The sequence below is a fragment of the Silene latifolia genome, chromosome 1, assembly GCF_048544455.1.
Source record: "Silene latifolia isolate original U9 population chromosome 1, ASM4854445v1, whole genome shotgun sequence".
Classification (NCBI taxonomy): Eukaryota; Viridiplantae; Streptophyta; class Magnoliopsida; order Caryophyllales; family Caryophyllaceae; genus Silene; species Silene latifolia.
This window is the reverse complement of record NC_133526.1, coordinates 22,790,755-22,815,143: the sequence shown is the minus strand read 5'-3', so window position 1 is coordinate 22,815,143 and position 24,389 is coordinate 22,790,755. Positions and strand designations below refer to the sequence as shown.

Below are 24,389 nucleotides of genomic sequence, written 5' to 3'. Positions count from 1 at the left end.
ATTAAGCAAGCTTGGATTATCAATCACTTCAGTACGAAAATTTATGTTACGGAAAATTTCTTCTAAAGTAAGTATTTCATCTTCAACATAAAAGAAAGGGTTATTTTCCATTTTGAAAGATTTTGAAAAAGAGAAAACGATGAAGGAGAAAGACAGAGCAGAAATAAAAGTTTGAAAGATTTTAAAAGAAGAAAAATTTAATCCTTTAAAGGAATAAATTCGAGTTTTTTTGGGATCAACTATTACCAACTTTATGGATAATTAGTGTGAAAGAATAAATTTGTGTCGGATTATATTGGGTTAGCTCAATTTGGCTCGGGGCAAAGCTTGAGTCTTGAGTTCGGCTGTCGGGTCGGGTTATTTTTGCAATGTCTAGTGCTGAACTGCTGAATTGCTGATTGTATATCTCGTTTTCCGGCGCATTAACCCAAAATGTCAACTTCACCCGCCGGCAATACCACCGGCAACCACCACTACCACCATGGCAGAATAGAAACCTGCCGTCTGACCGCCTACTCACGCCAACGCGAACCTCGTCGAAACCCTAACCCTACCCGAAAAAACCACACTAGTGTTTTCATCAAGGACACCTCTATGCTCTACAAGCTATACTATTATCGGCGAGCATACGGCGAACCTTCCACGACCATTATCTACTGTATGTGCTCTAAGTTTTGTTTACAGTGCTCTCTACTTTTCAGATTGTGTTTTAATGGAAACCTTTCGTGTTTGAATCATGAGATACAGTGTAAACGTATGTATGTGTGTTTTTTCTTTCCGGCTGATGGACCTGCTGGTGTTATGTTACGGCTCACTCCGTCTCAATCATTTATTTGTTATCGACTAAAATATTTCTCTCAAAAAATTAGAAAAGTAAACAAATAGTTGAGACGGAGGGAATAATAGTTCACTAGTTATGTTAATGATTGTGTGACTAAGCATCCTTTTGAAAATATAATCGGATATCTCGAGAGTATCTACAGATATGTACGGAGTAGTATACTAGCATTGAGAATACAGAAGCAGGTGTAGTTAGGAAACACTTGTGATATGAAAAGAGTTGTGATGTAACTACAAATATGGATGGAAACCGGTTGATGGAAGTGTAGTTTTCTATTGTTCGTTGTAAAACAAACATCATTGTTCAGAGACCGGAAGACTTCTACGTTTGAATAGTTGCTAAGTCAGGTGGCTGCATTTCCCCCCCTTTTAACAAAGCCATTGCCTCCAGAGTCCCAGTTCACTGCCAGAGTATTACCGGGCATTCTAGCTCTTTAGTCTCAGTGATTCATTAACTTAATTGCAAAAAATTTCCACATACTTGCAGTTCAGAACTCAGAAGGATGCTACCCATTTTAGCATGCCAAACACTAAGCCACTATGCAGCGGGTTCTTTTATACAAATTGAACAAGTGGAAACTCTTTTTCTGACTAGTAGCGTGCTTTAACGAGTCATCGTTGCTGCTAGAATGTCAAGTAGTTGGCTTCAACCTTCAGATACGCCGTTTACCAATATATCATGTCTTTGTTACAGTCGATGAATAGATCCATCTTTCTCGTGAATATATTTTGATGTAGACATGATGCTGATCTTGTCAAACTGTTACTTCTTAATTGCGAACCATGATCACTAACAGCATGGAGACAAATTTTAATCTGATTTAACTTTTTATTTGTTTATTGCTAAGACTAGATCATCATACATTTTTTGGTTAGGTAATCATCATGTGGGTAATCTTCGGGTGCTCCAAGGTTCATTTTGTAACCTGTCAGTGAATTGAACATGATTTTTTTCCTGACAGTAGTACCCACTCTAATGCCTCTAAGGCTCCATCTTATGGCGTACACGATTTCATAAATAAGGTCACTGCCTGTTTTTTCAGCACCGTCACTGCTGGCCTCTCGCTGTCAGATAACTACAGAACTTTCTGACTCTCTGCATTCCTCTGCTCAGTATTCCGTTTAACAGAACTTTCTGATTCCCTACATTTTAAGTATTTCATTCTATTGGAGTATTGGACACAAAGTAAGTTGTGTTTGGGGGTATCTTATAATATTTCCGTCATCCTCTTTTTTATTCACATTTAACTTTTAGTTTGTGCATTTCTGATTGAAGGATTCCACTCCCTTTAACATGACAGGCACTAATACACTCAGTTCTTCTACAAATTGCACAAGTGTGAATATTTTCAGGTACAAACTGCTAGTCAGTTAGAATGAGTCATTGTGTTTACAAATGTTAGTAGTTGACTTCAAGCCTTGTAGAGTTGTAGCTGATCCAAATTCTATAAAATTGGGTCTTTGATCATATAAACTCACAAATATACACATTTCTCAGCTTTCAAGCTATTATAAAATTAAAAGATGTTACAAGAACTTCAAGCTCCTTTGTAATCTGCCGAAATGGCGGGAACTCTGGGAATGAAGGTGACTCATGGGGTTGATCAGGGAATTATACAAATGGTTTTATATCGAATTAGTGAAGAGATGAAGTGTACTTGGGGATTCAAGGAAGATATAGAGAGAGTCAGAGGCCAGCTCATCAGATTAGAAGAGCAATTACAGGGTGTGGCTGAGATAGGCGACAATGTTCTGATCAATCAGTGGCTCAAGAAGGTGAAGAACGTGGCCTATGAGGCTGACAATTTACTTGATGAGTATGCATATGAAGCATTTAATCGGAGACTTCTGCAGAAATACCAAACTGAGTTGACATTGAAGATCAGGTTCTACTTCTCATCCTCTAATCCTGCTGTGTTCCGCATTAAGATGGCCCTGAGAGACGGTAACTTGATGAATTCTGTAGATGAGATATGTAAAGATGCAATCGATCTTGGCATAAAACCCATCAGAGTAGCTTCTGGCTATACCTATGACAATCCGGGCTCTGATAAAAGCCACGAGTTAAAAGAGAGTCGGCTTCAGAACCGAGAGCAGTGGGTTACTGATGGACTTATCAAGAACATTTTTCAGATAGATCACATTACTAAGTTGCTATGTGATCCAAGCAACACAAAAAGAGATCTAACTATCATTGGAATTGTAGGATTGTCAGGTAATCACTCTTCTCTTACTTCGTTTTCAGTAGCAAATACTCGATTACTTTGTACAGTTGCAGTGATTAGTCATGAAAATATAAGTCTTAGGCTTTCAGGTAGCTGAAACCTGAAAGTGTAGTTGAAGACTCTGTTTGGCAAAACTATTTGAAAAGGTAGCTGAAATTTGAAAAGGTAGCTGAAAACTGAAAAACTAACTGAAACCTGAAAATGTAACTAATAAGGTAGCTGAAAATTAGTAGCTGATAAGGTAACTGATTATATAAAAATGTGTTTAACAAACTAGCTGAAAAGGTAGCTGATTTTGGTAAATTGACGTAAAAGGATATGAAAATTATTTAATATTATAGAATAAAGGGGTAAAAAATGGAAAATAAGTCATTTCAGGTACCTGATTTCTCAAATGCTACCTGAGGTAGCATTTCATATCAGGTTCCTTATTTGAATAAATAAGCTACTTGTCAAACACTTGCAAAAAAAATCAGGTAGCTGAAATTTTGGGCAAATAAGCTACTTTGATCAAATAAGTTACCTGAAGTATCGTGCCAAACGGAGCCGAAAACTGAAAAAGCTAACTCAGACCTGAAAAGGTAACTGATAAGGTAGCTGAAAATTAGAAACTGATAAGGTAACTGATTATATAAAAATGTGTTTGGCAAACTAGCTGGAAAGGTAGCTGATTTTGGTAAAAATGACGTAAAAGGATATGAAAATTATTTAATATTATAGAATAAAAGGGTACAAAATGGAAAATAAGTTATTTCAGGTACCTGATTTCTCAAATGCTACCTTAGGTAGCATTTCATTTCAGCTACTTTATTTAACCAAATAAGCTACTTGCCAAACACTTGCAAAAAAAATCAGGTAGCTGAAATTTTGGTCAAATAAGCTACCTAAAGTGTCATGTCAAACAGAGCCTTAGTCCATTCTCTTCGAGTTTAAATTAGTCAGTCTTGGATTGGATTGGAAGCAGGGTTACCTAATTCGCTAACATAGGGTGTGTATTGCGAACTGATACGCGCGTATCAATTCGCAATACGTTTTCGAATTAATTCGCACTAATTCGCGAATTATATATAAAGACTAACGAATTCTAAAAGTTTAATTCATGTATTAATTCGCACTAATTTGCGAATTATATATAAAAATTAGCGAATTCTATAAGTTTAATTCATGTATTAACTCGCACTAATTCGTGAATTATATATAGAAATTAGCGAATTTGACAAGTTCGACTCGTGTATTTAAAACTAAAAACTCAATATCATATGATCAACTTCAAAGATCATCAAAGGAAAAGAAGAAGATATATCAGTAGACTAGCAACTTAATCTAATTTTGGTGTTTTGTCTGGTTTCGTCACTTTGTGTTTACTTAAGAAACCAGAAAAATATGATCAGTAGATTTATTTTGGTGGTTCCGTCACTTTGTAACGCTGAATTGCTGATCTTTAAGCAATGAACCTTTTTTTTTTTTTTTTTTTTTTTGTTATTATCATCAAGTAAATGAAGCGTATATTAGTAATTATGAATTCGCGAATTGCTTTTTTTTTTGTAATACTATGCGTATTCAATCCCCTATTTTGAGTGAATTGCGAATTCGAATTATGTGTATTATGAATTCGGCATCCCTGATTGGAAGGGACTGAAGATCGAAATTTCAAATATAGGAGAACGATGTTGGTGTAAATTAGTCAGTCTTGGATTGGAAGGGACCGACGAAGGGAGTACTTGGGATGTAATGGTCACCTCTAATCATGGCCATTGAGAGATGCTAAATTAATCTTTGCTATAGAATTGATTATTTTCCATCACCTTTGACTAAATTATTTTCCACTGAGGTGAAACAAATTATATGAAATTCTACTTGTATATGTTGGTGTTAGGTCTCGGAAAGACGACATTGTGCAAACAAATCTCTAAGGTAAAGGAAGTTAGAGACTACTTCCGGGACATCATTTGGGTCGTGGTCTCTCAAGACTTTGATCTTACAGACATTCTGTCTAAAATGATCGAAAGCATTTCTGGTAGTGGATCATACATGTTCGAAAATTCATTAGTAGAGAAGCTACAGAAACATTTACGGTATAGAAAGTACTCCCTCCAATTCGCTATAATGTTCCCTGTTTCCCAAAACGGATTATTCAGGTAATGTTCCCCTTTCCTTTTTTAGTAACTTTTTCACCTACAAAATTACCATTCTATCCTTACTTAATTTGTGTTTTTACATTTTGTACCCCTACTTAATTTCCTAACCCAAATACTAATTAACCTAATTAACCCAACCCAAATACTAACCCAATTATTAACCCAGCCCATTTAACCCGTAACCCTAATTAACCAAACCCTAATTAACCCCTCCCGCCATATTTAACCCCTTAATCAGCCAAACCCTATTTGTCACTCTCTCTCTCTCTTCCGCCATTGTTCCTCACTTTCTCTCTGTAGATCTCTCTTATTTTCCGTCCAAATTTTCCTTTGTTTCACATATAATCCCTTTCCTCATCTCTGATCTTCACTTTCGCACTCTCCTTTCTATCATTCAATCATTATGTCGATGGATTTTTACTTCAATCGCCAGAAATTCGATAACTTTATCAATTTTTTTCCAGATTTGAGTTATCTTGACTCGGATCTTGAAGATGGCCCTTGTTTGTTTAACAACTTTGTTGTTTTGGTTGGGTTTGATGAAGATTGCGAGGGGTGAAAAGAAATGATGTAGGTGAGAAAGTTGTTACTGATTCTGGTGATGGTATCCTTGATTTTGGGAAAAATGATGATTATCAGAAGGCTAGGGAAGAGATGGCGGAGTTTATTACGGTTGATGTAGAAAGAAGGATGAAAAAAATGGTTGAGAGACGAGAAAGCCCAAAATACCGTCGTTTGATGCTGACTCAAATGGCGAAAATTGATCCCATCTTTGCCATTGAAGATGAAGATGCCGATGAAGGTCTAATGGGAGATGAAGTTACTGGTGATGTCATGCATGAAGATTTTGAGGATGTTGGTGGTTTCGATCGACCCCATAGTTGACTCCTTTGATGTTGTTCCTGATGAGTTATGGGGAACTTGATACATTCGTCCCCGATTCTCGTATTGCTCTTTGTTTGTTCGATTTGGAAGAAAAACACGATGGGAGGTCTAATTCTTCTCCTAATTTATTGTTTTTTTTTTTAATACGGTTTGAAGGACTGATGATGTAAAAGTTGCTGTTTATGGGTTTTTATTCTCCTTTTGTTCAGTTTATTTATGCTCAATGATTTCATTTGAGAGCATAGTTACACAGTTCATGCATTACGCCACCACTGGTAATCGTGATGCAGGCTATGTATGGATTGTGTTGTTGGTTATCTTAACTTGAAACTCAATTTGGTTGAAGTCTTACTACAATAGCACAATTGCCATTTAACTAGTTCAGTTTACATTAATTGCCCAAAAGACAATATAAACTTGTGCAAAGTTCAAAAGAGTACATAAATTGCATGTGTGCCTTCTATGTTTTTAATGCATTCATTTTGTTGTCTACTCTACATGCTTGTACTCTGGTTGCATTCGTCTGGTTGTCTTCAAAAACTTGCCTGTTACTGATTTATCTTCACTGACACATTCATGCTTCTGCTATATATGAATGCATACATCTGGTCGTCTTCAAAAACTTGTTTGCTTCTACTACGTCTGAATACATACATCTGGTTGTCTTCAAAAACTTGCCTGTTACTGATTTATCTTCACTGACACATTCATGCTTCTACTATATCTCGCAACCGAATCGCATTAGTAATCGCACTTTTGTCTTGAGTAATGTTACCAACAACTTCATGTTCACTGTTGGATCATTATCGCAACCCGCAACATCCGTTAGTTCTACACTATTTTCTGCACTATTTTCTGCACTACTAAATGACTCTACCAGTTCAGTAATTCTACTTCCATGACCAAGATTTGTTACATATCTAATGCAATCTTTCACCAATTCTGTATTAGCATCTAGATACTCAGGTAATAAACCTTGTGATGCTAATTTTGATTTGTGCATATGAGGTATAGGATAGTCAATCCCACCTTTGAGTTGCATAATCTCTAACATACATGCCTGTAAAGTAATGAACACATAGTTAAGTTTGATCACTTCCAACTCTTCATAAGCTTTCATAACATTGTCAAGAAGTTCTTGTAGTGTGTTTGATTTTTCCTTTTGTTGAAGAGATTGAATGGCTCTAAAAAACCCCAAATCAAGAACATTTAAATCTGGAGAATTTGGAGGTTGATAACTAAATTGAATGTTCCACTCATCTTCAGTAGCATGCTTTCTGAAATCTGCATCCACATTATTTATATGGGGTCTTGCATTATCCTGCTGTATCAATATATTCTTACTGTAGTTTGCAGGCTATTTAGCCTTAATGGCAGGCAAAACATTAGAAATCAACATTTCTTTGGTGACTTGCTTAGTAATTGACTCTATGTTCTTTGTTTCTAGTGTGCCTGCACTTCTATTTTTTGATTTTCTCTTAGCTGGTACCTCCATTACAAATGGCCATATACCAATTTTCCCATCACAAATTACTTCTTTATTTGGACCATATTTAGGTCTTGATACGGCACACATGAACATAACCTTAGTTATGAATCTTTTAGATTGCACACATCTAAAAGGTCTTCTTTCTTTTTTTCCTACATAAAACCTTTGACTTGGTTTTATAATAAAAAACCATTTTTCATCTATGTGAATCACATTGCTTTGATCCTTGAAAATAAATGGTATTTTTATCATATTGAAGGTGTGAAAGACAATAAATTAATCGTTCAAGTTTGTTCTTATCTGTCAGAAGTGGCTTGATTGCATTTGTATGTGAATCCAACATATCTGCCTTCACCCATCTGCATACTGTTGATTGACTAACACCCATCCCTTTACTAACTTCATATTGAGTTGTCCTCTTTGCAAGTTCCAAACTCTCTAGTTTAAAAGTGTCAAACTCCTTTCTTTTTGGCATCTTTCTACCTTTGAGTCTGCTGTTGACATTGATTCCCTGGCCAGCAGCATGTTGAACTTTAGCTTTATTCCAAATTTTGGTTAGTGTTTTGCTGCATACACCAAATTGTGCTGCAATTTCTGCCATTGCTCCATACTTTACTTTTCCATCAATGGTTTTCTCTAGAAGAAGATCACTGATTCTCCCTCTTTCCAAGTTATCTAGATTTGGTTTCTTCATTTATTGAGAATGTTTATTGTTTGATTTATGTAATGGTAAGAAAGATACTTTTTGGCTCTATTCAAATAAATGATCCAACTGCTAACTGCATCTCTATTTATATACACTTGAACTTTGCACAATGTTTGAGAAGTAATTGGGCGCAAAAACTGAAATGTTTGTGATATTTGGCTCCTAATTTGAATTTGGTGCCAAATTTTCATATTTAAGGCAACTTGCTTTGTTGGATGTAGACTTTGACAGTTGGTTTTTGGTTGAAGGACAACCAATTTGGCTGACAAGATAGGGGAAACCCTTAATGAAAACTGAAGTCCTCTGATCATTGATCTGCCGTTTTATCTTTTTTTTTTTTTTGTTTTTGACGAAAAATTGCTGTAATTTGTATACTAATCAGCTACTAATCCTATGTAATTTTATTTAATAAACATTGATTTATTGGTAAATGGAGGCATGTCTCCATATGTAATGGTTGTTAAACAACCAAGTTTTGTAAACTTTAATTAGGCGGTTAATCAAGTATGCAGATGGGTTAAGGCATATTCATATGGGAACAATTAGTCATGTCTAATTTTGTGTTTAACTTTTGGAGGGAACAATTACCAAAAGCTTCATCATTATTTAACTACTAATTATTCTTCCCTCTCTCCTATCATTATACCCCACATTTGTCCTTTATTATTTTATAATCAACTTTCTTAAGTATTGTGCCATTCCCAAATGGGAACATTATGATGAATTGGAGGGAGTATTTGCTTATACTCGATGATATCTGGAATACTACACTTGATTGGGAGCCTCTCAGATGTGCTTTACGCAAAATAGGTGGACAATACGTAGTTGCATTCTAACAACCTCTCGTACCAAGAAAGCTGTTGCAAATATGAAGACATGGTGTCATGGTGACGATAATAAAATGACCCTTCAAAACCCCCTTATATATCAAATACGAGGTCTCATAGAACAGGACAGTTGGTCTCTCTTCGAGAAAAGAGTGGGTTGTGCACATTTGGCAGATAAAGAGAAGCAATTGTTAGGGAGAAGAATGGTGCTCCGATGTGGAGGTGTTCCTCTGGCCGTAAGAGTATTGGGGGATGTGTTGAGGAACCAAAGCCTTGAAAAATGGAAAGAAATCGAGAAAAGTGAAATATGGGAAGAGGAAGCTAAATATGGAATTCTGCCTGCTTTAAAATTAACTTACCATTATTTACCAGACATTTATTTGAAAAAGTGCTTTTTATATTGTGGCATTTTCAAGACAGATGAAAAGATTGCAAAGGATAATCTGATTCAGTTATGGATGGCACAGGGATTTTTGAAGCCGTATGAGGAGATGGAAGCTACTGGGAATCGCTACTTGAATATCTTGCTGGATAGGTCATTGTTCCAAGATGTGGAGTTAGATAACAGTGGAAATGTGAAGACATTTAAGATACGTAATCTTGTCGCAACTCTCGCTCGTAATCTTTCAGGAGGGGAGTGCTTGTCTTTGGTAAAGGGTTTTGAATTTGATTATGACCTTTCTGAGTGTAGACACTTATCTACTAGTGAGTTCGATCTTACACCCGAGCTCTGCAATAAGTTACGTACATGGTATTACTCTGTCAGAATGTTGTCATTGGGTCCAACATTTTGTAAAGGCTCTCTAGTCCACTGTCAACAGTTGAGGTCCTTGAGTTTACAACAGCTAGCCTTGAAAGATTTACCACTCTCACTTAGCAGCTTGAAACATTTGAGATACCTCGATATATCTGGGAACAAATTCGATACACTTCCGATTGTGATCACAAGACTATATCATTTACAAACATTGAGGATAATGTATAACCAGTGATCAGTTCCTCATCTCCCAAAAGCATTCACCAACTTGGAAAATCTAAGACACCTCATCTGCAGCAACGATATTTATGGAATGGGTGTACCAGAGGGATTGGGGAAAATGACTGGTTTAAGAAGTTTGCCTCCTATAAATATGGAAGTAGATTGGGGTGGGAGTATAACTGAGCTCGGATTATTAAACAACCTGAGTGGCCTTTTGAAGATCAATTGTGTCGACCATATGACCATGGAAGAAGCTAAAAGTTTACATTTCGGAAATAAGCCGAATGTTGAGAAGTTAGTCTTAGGCTGGAAAGGTTGCAGCAATTCAGAGACCATGCATGAGAATGAAAGTCAGAATGGGATACTTGAAGCACTGAAACCCCATGAGAACTTGGCTGAACTCGAGATTTATAATTATTGTGGTACGAGATTTCCACGATGGTTAACGTCACCCATTACCGGTACTCAACATAACAACATTGTCTCCTTTAAATTGTGTATCTGCACACATGCTTTTGGAGATCTGAACCTTGATAATTTCACATCCCTTCGGTTCTTGCACTTGAGTTGCTGTAAGAATTTAACAATCTCATCTCCAACTCATGAACTTGAGTTACACAAACTTCTTGTGGAACTTACCTTAAGATTGTTCAATTGGGTTCCGGAAATGTCAATCTTACGCCATCTTCGTAGTCTACATATTGTTGATTGTCCGAAGATCTTCGACAAAGAAGTTCATTGGGATGATTTCTGGTATTACTGAAAACTGAGCACTGTTAGAGCATCTCCAACAGACAACTATAACATTCGATTTTAAAACCCCTAAGTTTACCTTGACTTTCCATTACATTTTCGTTCTTCCTTTTTGTTTTTCATCTTCCCTTTTTTATTCGCATTTTGAGGCGTGCGTTCACCCATGGACGGTTCGAAAAGATGATTCATGTCAGCCGACCCCAAATCATTTTGGGATTAAGGCTCTGATGTTGTTGTTGTTGTTGTATCCTGCTTTTCGGCTACGTATCGCTTCAATGGCGAATTACAACATCTTGTAACTTGTATAAGTCCTGCATTCTTGCTTTCATCCAATGAGAATTTATCTTTTTTTTTTTTTTTTAAAGCAAGCATGTAATTTAGTAGAGTTACTATACTTGCAACTTGCAAGTTACATTTTAATTTTTCATCCTTAAAAAGAACTACAGTATTGAAGATGCTCTTAATGTGTCAAATGCCATCTATACCTGCAACTGCAACTTGATATTTACACTTCAGCTTACACGAGGTAGAACAAATAAAACTGATCACGTTGAGGATCTACCACGTATGGTAAGTCCCACTTATAAAGGACACAAACACTTGTTGTAGCTGTCTGCCGGCCATTCTTTTTCCGAGATCAAAGAAAAAAACGTATTTGCCTATGGGCGGATTTAGGGGTCTCAACTAGACAAGTGTCCATCTTAAATTTTATAAATAAATAAATAGAATTATCTTTTATAGACAATAATAATTTAGCACTTCGTCTCAATTGGTAGTTCTATCTGTTGAGTACCAGGTTGGATTCTTGGTGCCTATTAGATACACTCATAATTTTTTTAATGGGTTGATTTGCGCCGTAGCAGGCATAAGTGTTTTTTATTTCGCTATAATGTGCAAAATTGATTGAAACATGGTTTGGAAATTTCAAAATTCAAACACTAACCTCTAAGGTTCTAAGTAATTTTTTTTTGTATAAACTATCCGGTTTAATTTGTTTTTTTTCTATGTAAATCATCTGGTTTAATCCGGTGTAACATGGTTTAAACCGTGATTTTGTTTTTGTGTGAATAAAAAGAAAAGAAGAGGACAATAAGAATAGATACTTGCTTACTTAACCACGTCTTTCCCTATACTTGTACAAGTGGTACACATATTTAATTGGTGTACAAGTGGTACACACATGTCTTTTCCCAATTAAATAAGCAAGTATCTATTCTTATCGTCCTCTTCTTTTTTTCTTATTCACACAAAAACAGAATCACAGTTCATTAATCATCATGTCATCGTCTTATCAGCATCAGATGCCAGTGACGAATTTATGTACAAGTAAATAGGGTCCCATGACACTCTAAACATAAAAAAATATTGCGGTACATTTGTGCGTATGGTGAGAAGTAGCCCATAAAGCCGATGATGAAACACCACATTTCACCGCCATCAGCTCCATTTGATAGATGAAAAATTCTTGATAAATATACTGAAAAGTTATTACTGACCTAATATATTTTGTTTGCATTAAAAAAACATTGTAGACTGAGATAGTAACATGCAGTTAGAATAAAATATGATAATGATTCTTTGATATTTTATACAGTAAATTAAGGGTACTGATATTTCTCGGGGGGTGAATAATTTACATGGGACCCATAAAGCACTTTTTATAAGGACATGTTAATTAGAATATCCGTGACTCTATACATATGCTCAAGTGAATTTGTGATTTATGAGAGCCCTATTTAAAACTCAATTTGAATTTAACACCTTTCTTATACTCCCTCCATTCAACTCCACTTTACATGTATTCCATTTTCGTCCATTCAACTCTACTTTACAGATTTCCTTATTTGGCTAAAAAAATGACAATTTTATCCTTATTGAAAATCTTTATTTACAAAAAATGCCACCCAAACCCCACACTAACCCACCATAAAATCTCACCTTTATGTTTTTTTAATATTTTTAACCTCTTCTTTCTTTTTCCCCATGTACTTTTAATATTTTTTAATCCGCTCCTTAATATCCGTGTAAAAACCAAAGTTGCAAAGTGGAGTTGAATGGAGGGAGTACAAGCATCAAAACAAACATGAATGAATCCAATTAAGATCCTCTCCATTTCTTTCTCTCCATTTCCTCTTACAAACCCATTTAATAATATTTTTCCTCTACACCATCTTAAACCTTTATTTCCTTGTATAAATCTAAAACTGTTCGATATTAGCAAGATGCAATCCGATCCATTAATAGAAAATGGTTCCTTCATTTCTTTTTAGGAAATGGAGAGGATCTTGACTCAAAATGAATCATACAGCTCTCTAAAGAACTCGAAAAAAATGAATCATAATTGTTGTTAGCCGTGAACACCCTAATTCGACATATCGAAAATGACTAATGTTCTACAAATTTCCACCCCTTCAATTAAGTTCTAACTTATATTATTGTGTAATACCGTCTCACACGAACAATTCTTGGAATATTAGGATGGGAGTTTCAGCACTTGTTAATCACATTTCTAGTAGCTACACGTACAATTTTCGGAACTTGATTCGATTCGTTAAAGCAAACAAATTTCTTCACAGTTTTTCTGGTACTAATACCTCAATTGTATCTTTTGGAAATGCTGATAGTGATACATTCTCCTTGAACAAAAAAATAACGTCCTACTTTAAAAATGGGGACATCAAAGCTGCACGGAAGCTGTTCGACGAAATGTCACATAGAAATGTTGTGACTTGGAACTGTATGATTTCTGGGTTTAGTAAGAATCGCATGATTACCGAAGCTCAACAATTATTTCATGTGATGCCCTCCAAGAATTTAGTTTCATGGACTGCAATGTTAAGTGGGTACATTGGGTGTGGTCGATTGGAGGAAGCGCGTAATTTGTTTGATCATGTACCTGATGAAGTGAAATGTCATGTTTGTTGGGATATAATGTTAAATGGGTACATCAAACATGGGAGAATAGATGAGGCTAGGGAGCTGTTTGATTTGTCAACTGATCGAAATGTCGGTCTTTGTAATAGAATGTTGGGTGGTTATGTACAAATGGGATGTGTTGAGGAGGCATATGACATATTCCTAAGCATGCCTGAGCGTGATTTGGCATCGTGGAGTAATATGATTACTTGCTATGCTCGAGCGGGAATGATGGAGGAGGCGAAAACCATGTTTGATAGTGTTCCTTTCCCCAAGGATGCAACAGCTTGGACTGTGATGATACGAGGTTTTATGCAAAATGGGATGGTTGAGGAGGCTTCAAAATTGTTTGCTGAGATGCCTAATCGCGATGTTGTTGCTTGGAACTGCATGATCAGTGGCCTTGTTCAGAATGGTAGGTTCCCTGAGGCTTTAGATTTATATGGAAGGATGCCGAAAAGGAATATCATTTCATCAAATACGATACTTTATGGGTTTGTACAAGACGGGGATATGATCAATGCTCATAATTTCTTCGAGAATATAATGACCCATAGAGATGTTGCTTCATGGAATACATTGATTTCAGGGCATCAATCAGAGGAAGCTTTGTTCTTATTTTCGAATATGCTTAGACATGGATTTAATCATGATCAAACAACCTACACGGTAGTTGCATCTATATGTGGTGCACTTGCTCTACACAACTGGGGTAAAGCCGTTCATCTCAGAACAATCAAGACAAGTTATGCAAATGATACATTGGTTTCGAGTTCACTTATTTCTATGTACTCTAAATGTGGACTCATTGATGATGCTCGGACTTTATTTGAGATCCTAGAAAAGCGAGATACGGTGACTTGGAACACCATCATAGTGGCACAAGCGTACCATGGATGTGCAGGTGAGGCACTCAAGCTATACTCCTCTATGATTCAGTCGGGACATAAACCTAATCATGTTACATTTTTATCCATATTGACCGGTTGTGCACATTCGGGTCTGGTCGAGGAGGGTAAAAGATACTTCAAATCTATGGAAAATGAGTGGAATGTTGTTCCACAAGCCGAGCATTATGCTTGCATGGTTGATCTGTTCGGAAGATCAGGCCATCTATATGAGGCTTATGAGTTGGTTAAACAGTTGCCTGTTGATTTCCCATCTTATGCTTGGGAAACCTTGTTAAACTATTGTAAATTACATGGTAATTTTGAACTTTGCGAATTGGTGTCGCAGAGGATCTCGAGTACCAGTCCTTCAAATGCAGAGATGAATGTCCTGCTATCAAACATATATGCAGGAAAGGGATTATGGGATGAATCTGAAAACATAAGAACAATGATGAAATTAAGCGATTCGAAGAAAGAAGTTGGATGTAGTTGGGTAGAACTTGGGGGGTCAATCTGTAAATTTATGTATAATGATAGATCTCATCCAAAAAATGTAGAAATCTACAGAGAAGTTGAGAATCTTTCTGCTATTATTAAGAAGATTGGCTTAATGATATGATTAGCCTTCACTAATATTTGACAGTCTTTTGCCAATGATTGTGTCTCCATTGTGCTTAGACTCATCACTCAAGGTTAATACATCTTGTCCGCGTCTAATTCAAAAGAGTTTGGGCTTCTACGAGAGTACGAGACGGTTCAGGTTAGTTCGGATTTTTGAACTTGCTAGAGTCATTCCTGTTTAGGGCTAATTGGATCATGCTTTTTGGGTCAATTTTATCTGGTGTACTCGTTATACTGTTGATAATGTTTCTGGTGCCAACTACTGCACAATGATGATTCTTTTTCAGTGACTTGCATTCACACTAACTGACACAAATGGTTTAAATGTGGCTCCCAGAAAGAGGTCCTTAACTTTTGTTAAATCGATCTCCTATCCATCTTTCCCTCCTAACTTTGCAGATACCGCCTCACACTTATCGCAACCTTTAGAACTTGTGTGATATGCCGAATAAAGTTACTCAGGTAATCACCCATGCTACTCTTTCCTTTTCTTTTGTTTTACACTGTTCTCCTTTGGTTGGAGAGTAAAGTCGTAAGACAAGCTTGGCACAAGTACAGCTAACTGGGTAGTTCAAGACTTGAAAATTGATTGATAGGTAACAACCCAGAAATTGGAGGGAACATAATTATTGAAATAATAACTTCCTCAATAAATAGGATATTTGGACAAAAATAAGCCACAAATGTCATGGGCCATTCTAATTTACAACATAATTTCCTCAGCATCTAACCCCTACTGATCTGTACAACTTAATTTACTACACGAGGAGGACCGGAACTCAATAACTCCCTAGAGAAGAACCCTAACCAGATTTTGTTTTCTTTTGATAAAAATCGGAATGAATGCATCTTTGGGAGATTAAACACCCAATTGAACCTCAGTGTCACATTCAGATGTCAGGACTCAGGACTGCGAGATTTTATCGCCGCTGTCTAATGAGTTTGATGGCCTTTCGACAAGGCCTCAGGACATGAAACAGGCCTTCAGGACATGAAACACCCAAGTGAACCTCAGTGTCGCATTTAAACATCAAGACTGCGAGATTTTATCGGCGTTGTCTAAGAAGTTCAATGGCCTCCTGGCATTTGCCAGTTCTTCCAACAAAATTCAGAATTCTTGACATTTCAAATACTCATTTGTCTGGTTTTCTGCCTGCATAAATGCAAAATTCCACCAATTAGAAAATTACCACTCATAAAAGCTTCATAATGGGAAATGGGAATATGACAGGAAATAAGGTTTAGATGGTGGAAAATTGACAGCAGTAAGTTTTTTTCTAAAGTAATACTTAGATGACAAAGACACTTGAGCTTATAAACTCGTACGGTGCCAAGAAAAGTTTGTTTTCAGTGCCTTATTGAAAATTTTTAAGCTATAATTATGCAAAAATTAGTGTCTTTTAACTGCTACCAATGCAAAAGTGATATATTAGGAAGATTTTACATAGAACATTGTTACAGTTATCCTATACATAGAGTCTAGAGACAAATTTGCAAGGCAGCAGTCAGTTGGTTACCTCTTTGAAACCATGATCTTCGAACTGCCTGGCGTATTTGACGCTCATGTCTCTCTAACAGTTCATCCACTCGGTTTGACTGAGATAAAATTGGCCCTGAAAATTCGACCTTGTCCTCTTGATCCTGAAACCCAAAGTGAACTTAAGATCCACATTTGTTTTTGAAAGGCAGAAAGCACGATAATCATGGAAAATATATGGCAAGTAATTGTAGTATTATGCAGCTGGTTTCCAAACTATAAAATTACAGTCTTACTTGCCAGAAAATAGTGACAGAAACAGTAGCTTTTTAAGCAAAACATAATCTGATGGAATGTTCATTTCAACTTCACAAATTAAGACATTTGAAAGTCTAGAAATATAAACTAACCGTATGATTTCTCTTAGCTTCCCTCTCCTTTTGATAAAGTGCTAAAGATAATTCCTGTGAATGATATTCATCCGAGGCATCAAATGAGTCGGGACGATCAAATTGGCTCCATTGTTTTCTCACGATATTCTTTAGAGTCTCATAATGATCATTCCCTTTGGAAAAGGCGCGGCCTCCATGTGAAATATCCGCATCATCAGGCTTCTTTAAATCGGAATCACTTCTATCGAGTGATGTAAAGTAAGCCTCCAAACCATTAAAACTAAGCTTTGAGCCAGACCTCCTGTGTGATCTAAGTTTAGCATCATCCCTTCGACTTTTTGCCCATGCAAAGCCGCTAGACCCAGGAACTGGAAGTGGACCCGAATATGGCACCTCTCCTTGAGATGCATTCTTCAAATGAGAAATCTCTTCCTTGCGATCAACAGACGGCTTTGGTGGTTCCCTTCCTTTAATGTCTTCCTCTGGATGAAAGACTGCTAAATTTCCATTGATTTTGACCCTCTGAAGATCTTGAGCATGAATTGCCAATGGAAAGTCCTGCACAACAAGTAGCAGAAAAGATAGGTCTTTAACATTGATGCATCTTTGATGAATTAGTGAGTTTTGTATGAACAGTCTCACATGCGAGACCCAGTCTAGTCCTATTTTACTTTAACTCGGCTGCAAGAGTCGGATACGGTAAGGTTCCTCGAAATTTCCAATTTTTTAGTCTAAAATGAAGTCTTGAGGTGTCACATGTCGTGTCGGACACTTGATACGCAACCAAAGTGAAGTGTCGGAGTAACAAAGGTCTAGTCCATGAGTTTTCCTCCATAATTATAGGGTCAATAGGTTGGTCTTACGTATGAGATCGTCTCATATAAGTTCTTGTGTGGATGAAATGATCATGAGCAGAAATAAGTTAGTGAAAAACCTCAGTTGGGGCCAGTTTAAGAGAGCCAGTTAATTTCTTTGTAGTTTTCCTTCCTGATTCATGCCCTCGACCTTTGCCATTAGTTTTCTTCCTGGAAATTAATAAGGAATTAATAATCTTGCGCAAGTTAAATTGGCTGGTAATGGTAAGGAAGATAAAATAGCTCTTGAGGTTGATCATGGACAAAAGGGGTTCCAAAAAAAAGATCAAATTAACAGGCGTCAGGCAATAACCTTTCAGCTAGTCTTGCTTGTGACGGGTCAATCCCGTCACAAGCTTGTGACCTCTCACAAAAAGGGAGATGGGACAAGGTGGGGCACCCCCCATGTGCTTCCCACTCACCTATCAATGGTATTTTGTTAGAGAAAACGGTATCCGTCACAAGCTTGTGACGGATATCGCCCGTCTTCAATGAGATTTTGTGATAACCTTTAGCTTTGTAATATCACCAAATGACCTATCAGATCGTATCTATGAGAAGCCGATGGGGGTCTTAAAAAGTTCAGTCACTTCAGTGTGTCTCATAGGTTTATGTACAGAAATTCACAAATTAAATATAGTTGGCAGGTACAAAATTTATTATGGTATCCAAAAGAGAAGTCTCCAGTTTTTTACTCGGTATAGAGTATTAAACGCAGCTATTTAGTACTCATATCAAACAGCTGCGTTTAATACTCTATACCGAGAAAGGAGAGAAAGGAAGACCAGTGAAGAATTCATACCTTGTAGCATCTTCACGGCCTTTTGCGTCAATCTCTTTATTAGGCGAGTATTTTGGCAAAGTTGATGGATCACAAGCAAAAGGCTTCACGGTAAAATACTGAAATTAAGACAAACTATGTTGATCATATACAATATTCGTCCAATGACTTTTTCAGTTAATTTCAGACAATTGATATTTGATACTGTATGTATTGGTAATAAAAACAACTGGACCTATATACCTCTGAACAAAGTGCGGAAGAAGCATTGCCTCGTTTGTAAGGCTCCACGGAAAGCAAAGTTTCAATAAGGTCCACGGCTGTTTGTGGCAAATCCTTACAAGTTTCCATAAGCGAACTTTCATAGCGCTGTTGTGGCTTAAAAAGAGTGGCGTGAGGAAGTTTAGATTTCTTCCAGTACTCGTCGGGAGGAGATCCACAGAGCTTGAAGATTTTGTGCAACTGTTCAACCTGCACATCAAAAGAAAACATTATTCCTCGAGGTTTAGCATAGTACCAAGTCTACCACGTACGCAGTTTCTGAAAAATTTTAACGGAAAAATCCTGTTTGGATCATCTTCAAACATTAAAAGTTGCTTCATTTATTCTGGTTGGAAAATGCATTCTTTTTGCCTTGAAAAGATACATTGCATAGGAGATTTATTTTTCAGCGAAAAGTACGGCAATTTCAGAATAAATGAAGAAAACCTGACACTATTTTCGGAAAATTCAACCTTGGCATTAACTGGCAGAGGAGCTAAACTCTAAGAAGGTGAAACAATCACATACTAGAAAACCAGAAGCTTGACAAGGTAATCACCTCAGTTCGCCCTTGAAGGAGAGGCTTCCCAAGGAGAACTTCTGCAAATACACAACCGACACTCCAAAGGTCAACAGAGGGACCATAATCTGTTGAACCCAAAAGCAGTTCAGGAGGCCGGTACCAAAGAGTTACAACACGGCTAGTTAGTGGTTGTCGATGTGATTTACTGCAGAAATTTGCCAAACCAAAATCGGCCACCTTCAAAATCCCTTCATTATTTACAAGAAGATTTGATCCCTTTATATCCCTATGCATTACACCTCGTGAATGGCAGTGCTCAAGACCAGACAATAACTGTTTCATATAGCATTTCACCTGCATATTTAGCAGTCGCCAGCAGCTTTAGAAGCCATAACGAGCACATATTAACATCGAAAATAAATCAATTTGGGCATCAATAAACACAATATACACAACAGTGAATCCAGTATGCGGCATTCCATAAATGGGTTGGTGTCATAGGTACAACTGTCGTATATAAAATTTTGTTAACAGAGGATAGACATCACATTATTACTACATAGACTGCATCAAAAAATTCCGAATATTAGCCCAATGCCCTCCCAAATGTAAGCCAGAATTGTTAGTTTCCTGGCAAATCAACAAATAGAGTGATTAACGAAAATTCAAGGACGGTATACCTGTGACTCAGTAAACTTGATGTCAGGGCAAGAAACAAGCCCAGTAAGATCATGTTCCATGTATTCAAATACAAGGTATATGCTGCATGATAATTTCGATGTGACTATTCCTTCCAACTTTATAACATTAGGATGATCAAGTCTCCGAAGAATCAAAATTTCACGAGCCATAAACCTAACACTCTCAGGCTCAAAGTTGTCGAAACGAACTTTCTTCAGCGCAACTATCTTCCCTGTTTCCAAGTCACGTGCCCGGAAGACACTGCTGTATGTTCCCTGACCAATCTACACATAAGAACACAAAGTAGATAATGAGATTTTAAACATGGTTATCTACTTTTTTGTAACATGACCAGTTCATGAAAGACAACTTAATAATCTATTACGGAGTACTACCTAATTGCAAAGATAGTCTATTTAATAGAAAGGCATTACAAGTTCGATATAGTAACTGCAATTAAATTCCCTAAAACCAGTTTTTGCTCGTAAAACAAAAATCAAGAAGGCAAAAGTGTTAAAATTCAATAATACTATTGATAAATAGATGAATGATGGTTATACATGCTTATTCCAAAGTGTTGATGTTTACACATTTTCCTTTATAGAATACAAATATGACTTCATAACTGAACAGTTATATCCCTTCAATACGAAGGGTTGCATTGCTTCAATCCTGCCTTTTCACTTTTACGGTCTGATTATGTTCATGATTTGGCTCCAATAGAGAGTAAACCAACCAAAAAATGCCAGACGAAACCGTTAATGCTCAACAGTTACTGTACAAGACACCAGAAAACTCAGCTGCCAGAACCCATAAAACGTTCCTATCAATTTTTTTTTTTTTTTCTGGTTTACTTTATTTCATTAGTAATCGCCCTCCCTAAAAATCCCCCCTCCTCCTCCCAACGGCAAATCCTAGCTCCGTCACATTCAGAGACAACCACTAAAGTTAGACCAACAAGTGATTTAGTGGTCTGGTTATCACAAAGCAGGATTAGCTTAAACCTTGCAACAAATAGGTCATCTATCAGCATTTACGCAGACGATTACAATCTACAGCAAAGCAGCAATCCAGCAGATAATGGGTAGTAACATGGTAAGATATCAATGAAACAAAAAATCCAGAAATACAACAAAAATTATCCAATTCTGGAAGGACCATGAAATATATAAGGACAATATTTTGTTTAAACCTCATCACAGACAACAAAAGACCGACGAATAACACGACATATATAATTATATATATACAGTATAAATCATATTCTCAAACAAAAATAAAATGTCAACATTCATATGCAACTCCATAAAACTCCAACATTTACTCCAACTTTACTAATCTTTTTTCCCCATGAAACAATTCACAAGGACCCCCAACATATCACATGATCATAGCATACAAAAATCACAAATTATTCTTTTTGCTAAATCTTATATCGAAAACAAAATTATGTATCCCCAACTTATTTACCTTTTTTATTTAAAAGAACAAAACTTTCAACAATTAGTCAGTCTAACTGTATACATATTTTGCAGGCTATCACGTATATCCTGAATTACGCGGTGTACATCTACTATCATAAATTATTAACGAGTAACTAAAATTACCAAAATTGAGCACAAAAAACTCAAATAAGACCATTACATATTTACATGCATACCACGACCCATTTTATATTCACAAATTTTTGTTTAAGATGGATATATATCCGTTTAAATTAAAAAGAGTCGGATAAGAAAAAACGGTCTCACATAAGACTAACATCGATAATTTACCACCCCACCTTCTCTAATTTCTCAAATTTATCGACTCGAAGCGGCAACCAGCCGTGTACAGCCTCACCGGCGACAGCACTAAGCCACGCCGGCCAACCAGCAGCGACCTGCTCTCCTTCTACATACTTAGACAAATTTCCGAGTCTGAAACTCACTGACTCACTTCCGCACGTCGAGCTGACTCGGCTCGAGTCACCCCGACTCAGCACCGAGTCGCCACCCACCGATTTGATGGGTATTTTCTTAATGGGGTCTACAAATGCAGTAATGGGTCCCACATTGTCGCGGAATACGCCGGAGGTGTCTAATGTTGGGGTTACTAGTACTCCTCCCTTTGAACTCACACACCCCATTATTTTAATACTATAATTTTGTAAAAAAAAAAAAAAAAAAAGGTTAATTTAAGAAATTGAATTAATGAAATTTAGAGTGAAATTGAGTAGTGGGTTATAGTTGGATTTGGTGAATTTTGTGGGGGTTGAATTTGGAAGTGTGATGACTGATGAGTGGAATATTTAAGGGTGTGATATGTGAGTATGTGACTCTGTGTTTATATATGGGGTGTCAATATTAATGTGAGTGATAGTGATTTTGGTGATGTGTTGTTGTTGGATTTTCATTTTTAATAAATTACTCTAATTATTAAATATTACTCCGTAAATAATACTCGACCCTTTGATACCCTCGAACTTTGATACCCAACTTTTTAAGTTTGTGTACATAATACCCCCATGTTTAATTTTCATGCACAACATACCCTTTTTGTCGCTATAAAAAAACGCAATCAATCAATACTATATATTAAATCCAGAAACCAAGGGACTTCAATGTAATTAAAGAAAGTTATACAAATTAATTATACTATATAGTTTTAAATCACTAGCACCGTGTGATGGACCCGATTAAGGGATCTCAATGCAAATATTATATAGTGTAGGTTAAAATTAAATTATATAGAATCTTGATAATTTTTATAAACATTTGTAAGAGACTAAAACATGGTCAATTTTCTTAAAATAAAATAATGAATTAAGATGGTTAATTTTCTTAAAATAAAATAATTATATAAGATGGTAAATTTTTAGAAGACTAAAAAAAAGAAGATGTTTAGTTATTTTCCTAAATATTTATAGAAGACTAGAAGATAGTCAATTTCCTTAAAATAAAATAATTAATTAGTATAAACATGCACACTTATGGTATTAATTATTAATCATCATAAAATTACATATTAAATTTAAAATCTATTCAATTTTATTAAACTTTATAGTTTATTAGATGTATAGAGATGTTAATTATTTAACATTTACGGCGGGAGTAGTGAAAGTAACAATGATTACCGGCAAGTAATAAAATGTTATTACTATTGTTTCATTATTAAGAATAAAATATTAATAGCGGGAGTAGTGAATTTGTTTCAAAATTTATTTCATCGTAATTTTAGTATATGTCATAGAAAAATGTATTAATGATAAATCTATGGTTTATGCAACTTTAAGTAATTTTATTTAATGAAAAAAAATTAATGGTAAATAGAGGTAGCCCGGGCGAAGCCGGGCACCAATACTAGTTGTTCATAACTTCTAGACCGAAATTCAGAATAGGCCAACTTTTTAATAAAATGATTATCTCGTCATAATCTACGATTTGAGAAAAAAATTGCCAACTGACATTTTATAGGGTTTTTTTAAACGAAAATCTCAAATCAATCATATCTTCGATCTTAAATTTCCAAATGAGCATTTTCGTTTTATCAATTTATAAATCTCGAAAAGGTAATCAATTTGGAAAAAAAAATAGTCAATTCTGATTTCTGGTCTATGATTTACGCTCATTTGAAAATTTTAAGAATGATAAAAAGGCACATTGTGGTTGAAAATCAAATCTCAAGGATATCATGTGCACAAACTTAAAAAGTTGGATACCACGTGCAAAATGACAAAGTTCGAGGGTACCACATGAATTTTCCGTTGATTATTTGGATCCCTTCATTTCTTTCCCTTTTTGAACAGTTAAATTTATATTATACAACTGGTTGTACATACAACTTATTTAATGTAGTTGAGCTTTATTATAAAGTTATCGAGCTCTACTACCAAAATTATCGAGTTATGATACAAAGTATTGAGCTTAACAAAATAATTATTAAGCTCAATAACTTCATAAAATAGCTCAATAACTTGTAAAATAACTCAACAACTTTGTGTAAAAGTTCAACAACTTTGAGACAGTTGTACAATGCTACTATACAACTGGTTGTAGGATATTATTTGTGAATCTAATATGTTAAATAAATAGTACTCTCTCTTAGAGCATCCACAATGGTACTAGTTTACCTTTGCCACATCATTTTTTTGAGCAAGAACAATTTCAAGC

General features: G+C 36.0%; 2 protein-coding genes across 3 annotated transcripts; one reads left to right on the top strand and one right to left on the bottom strand.

Annotated features, from left to right (window-relative positions):
• Nucleotides 1-287: 287 nt before the first annotated feature.
• Nucleotides 288-10,887, top strand: LOC141601243 (putative disease resistance protein RGA1). 2 transcript variants are annotated; one of them, XM_074421506.1, is made up of 3 exons: nt 288-3,055; nt 4,942-5,149; nt 9,018-10,887. In XM_074421506.1, the coding sequence occupies exons 1-3, from the start codon at nt 2,404-2,406 to the stop codon at nt 9,091-9,093; spliced, it is 936 nt and encodes a 311-aa protein (XP_074277607.1). In that variant the 5' UTR covers nt 288-2,403; the 3' UTR covers nt 9,094-10,887. The 2 variants fall into 2 exon arrangements, with proteins under 2 accessions (XP_074277607.1, XP_074277612.1); XM_074421511.1 differs by lacking the exon at nt 4,942-5,149 and having other exon boundaries at nt 391-3,055; nt 9,578-10,887.
• Nucleotides 10,888-15,898: 5,011 nt separating this feature from the next.
• LOC141601240 (protein IMPAIRED IN BABA-INDUCED STERILITY 1-like) lies at nt 15,899-22,538 on the bottom strand. Its single transcript, XM_074421504.1, has 9 exons — nt 22,022-22,538; nt 20,238-20,522; nt 19,594-19,911; nt 19,017-19,244; nt 18,795-18,892; nt 18,073-18,163; nt 17,157-17,696; nt 16,787-16,910; nt 15,899-16,422 (listed from the first exon to the last, which is right to left on the bottom strand). Exons 1-9 carry the CDS (start codon nt 22,364-22,366, stop codon nt 16,403-16,405), a joined length of 2,049 nt encoding a protein of 682 aa, XP_074277605.1. The 5' UTR covers nt 22,367-22,538; the 3' UTR covers nt 15,899-16,402.
• Between the last annotated feature and the right edge of the window lie 1,851 nt (nt 22,539-24,389).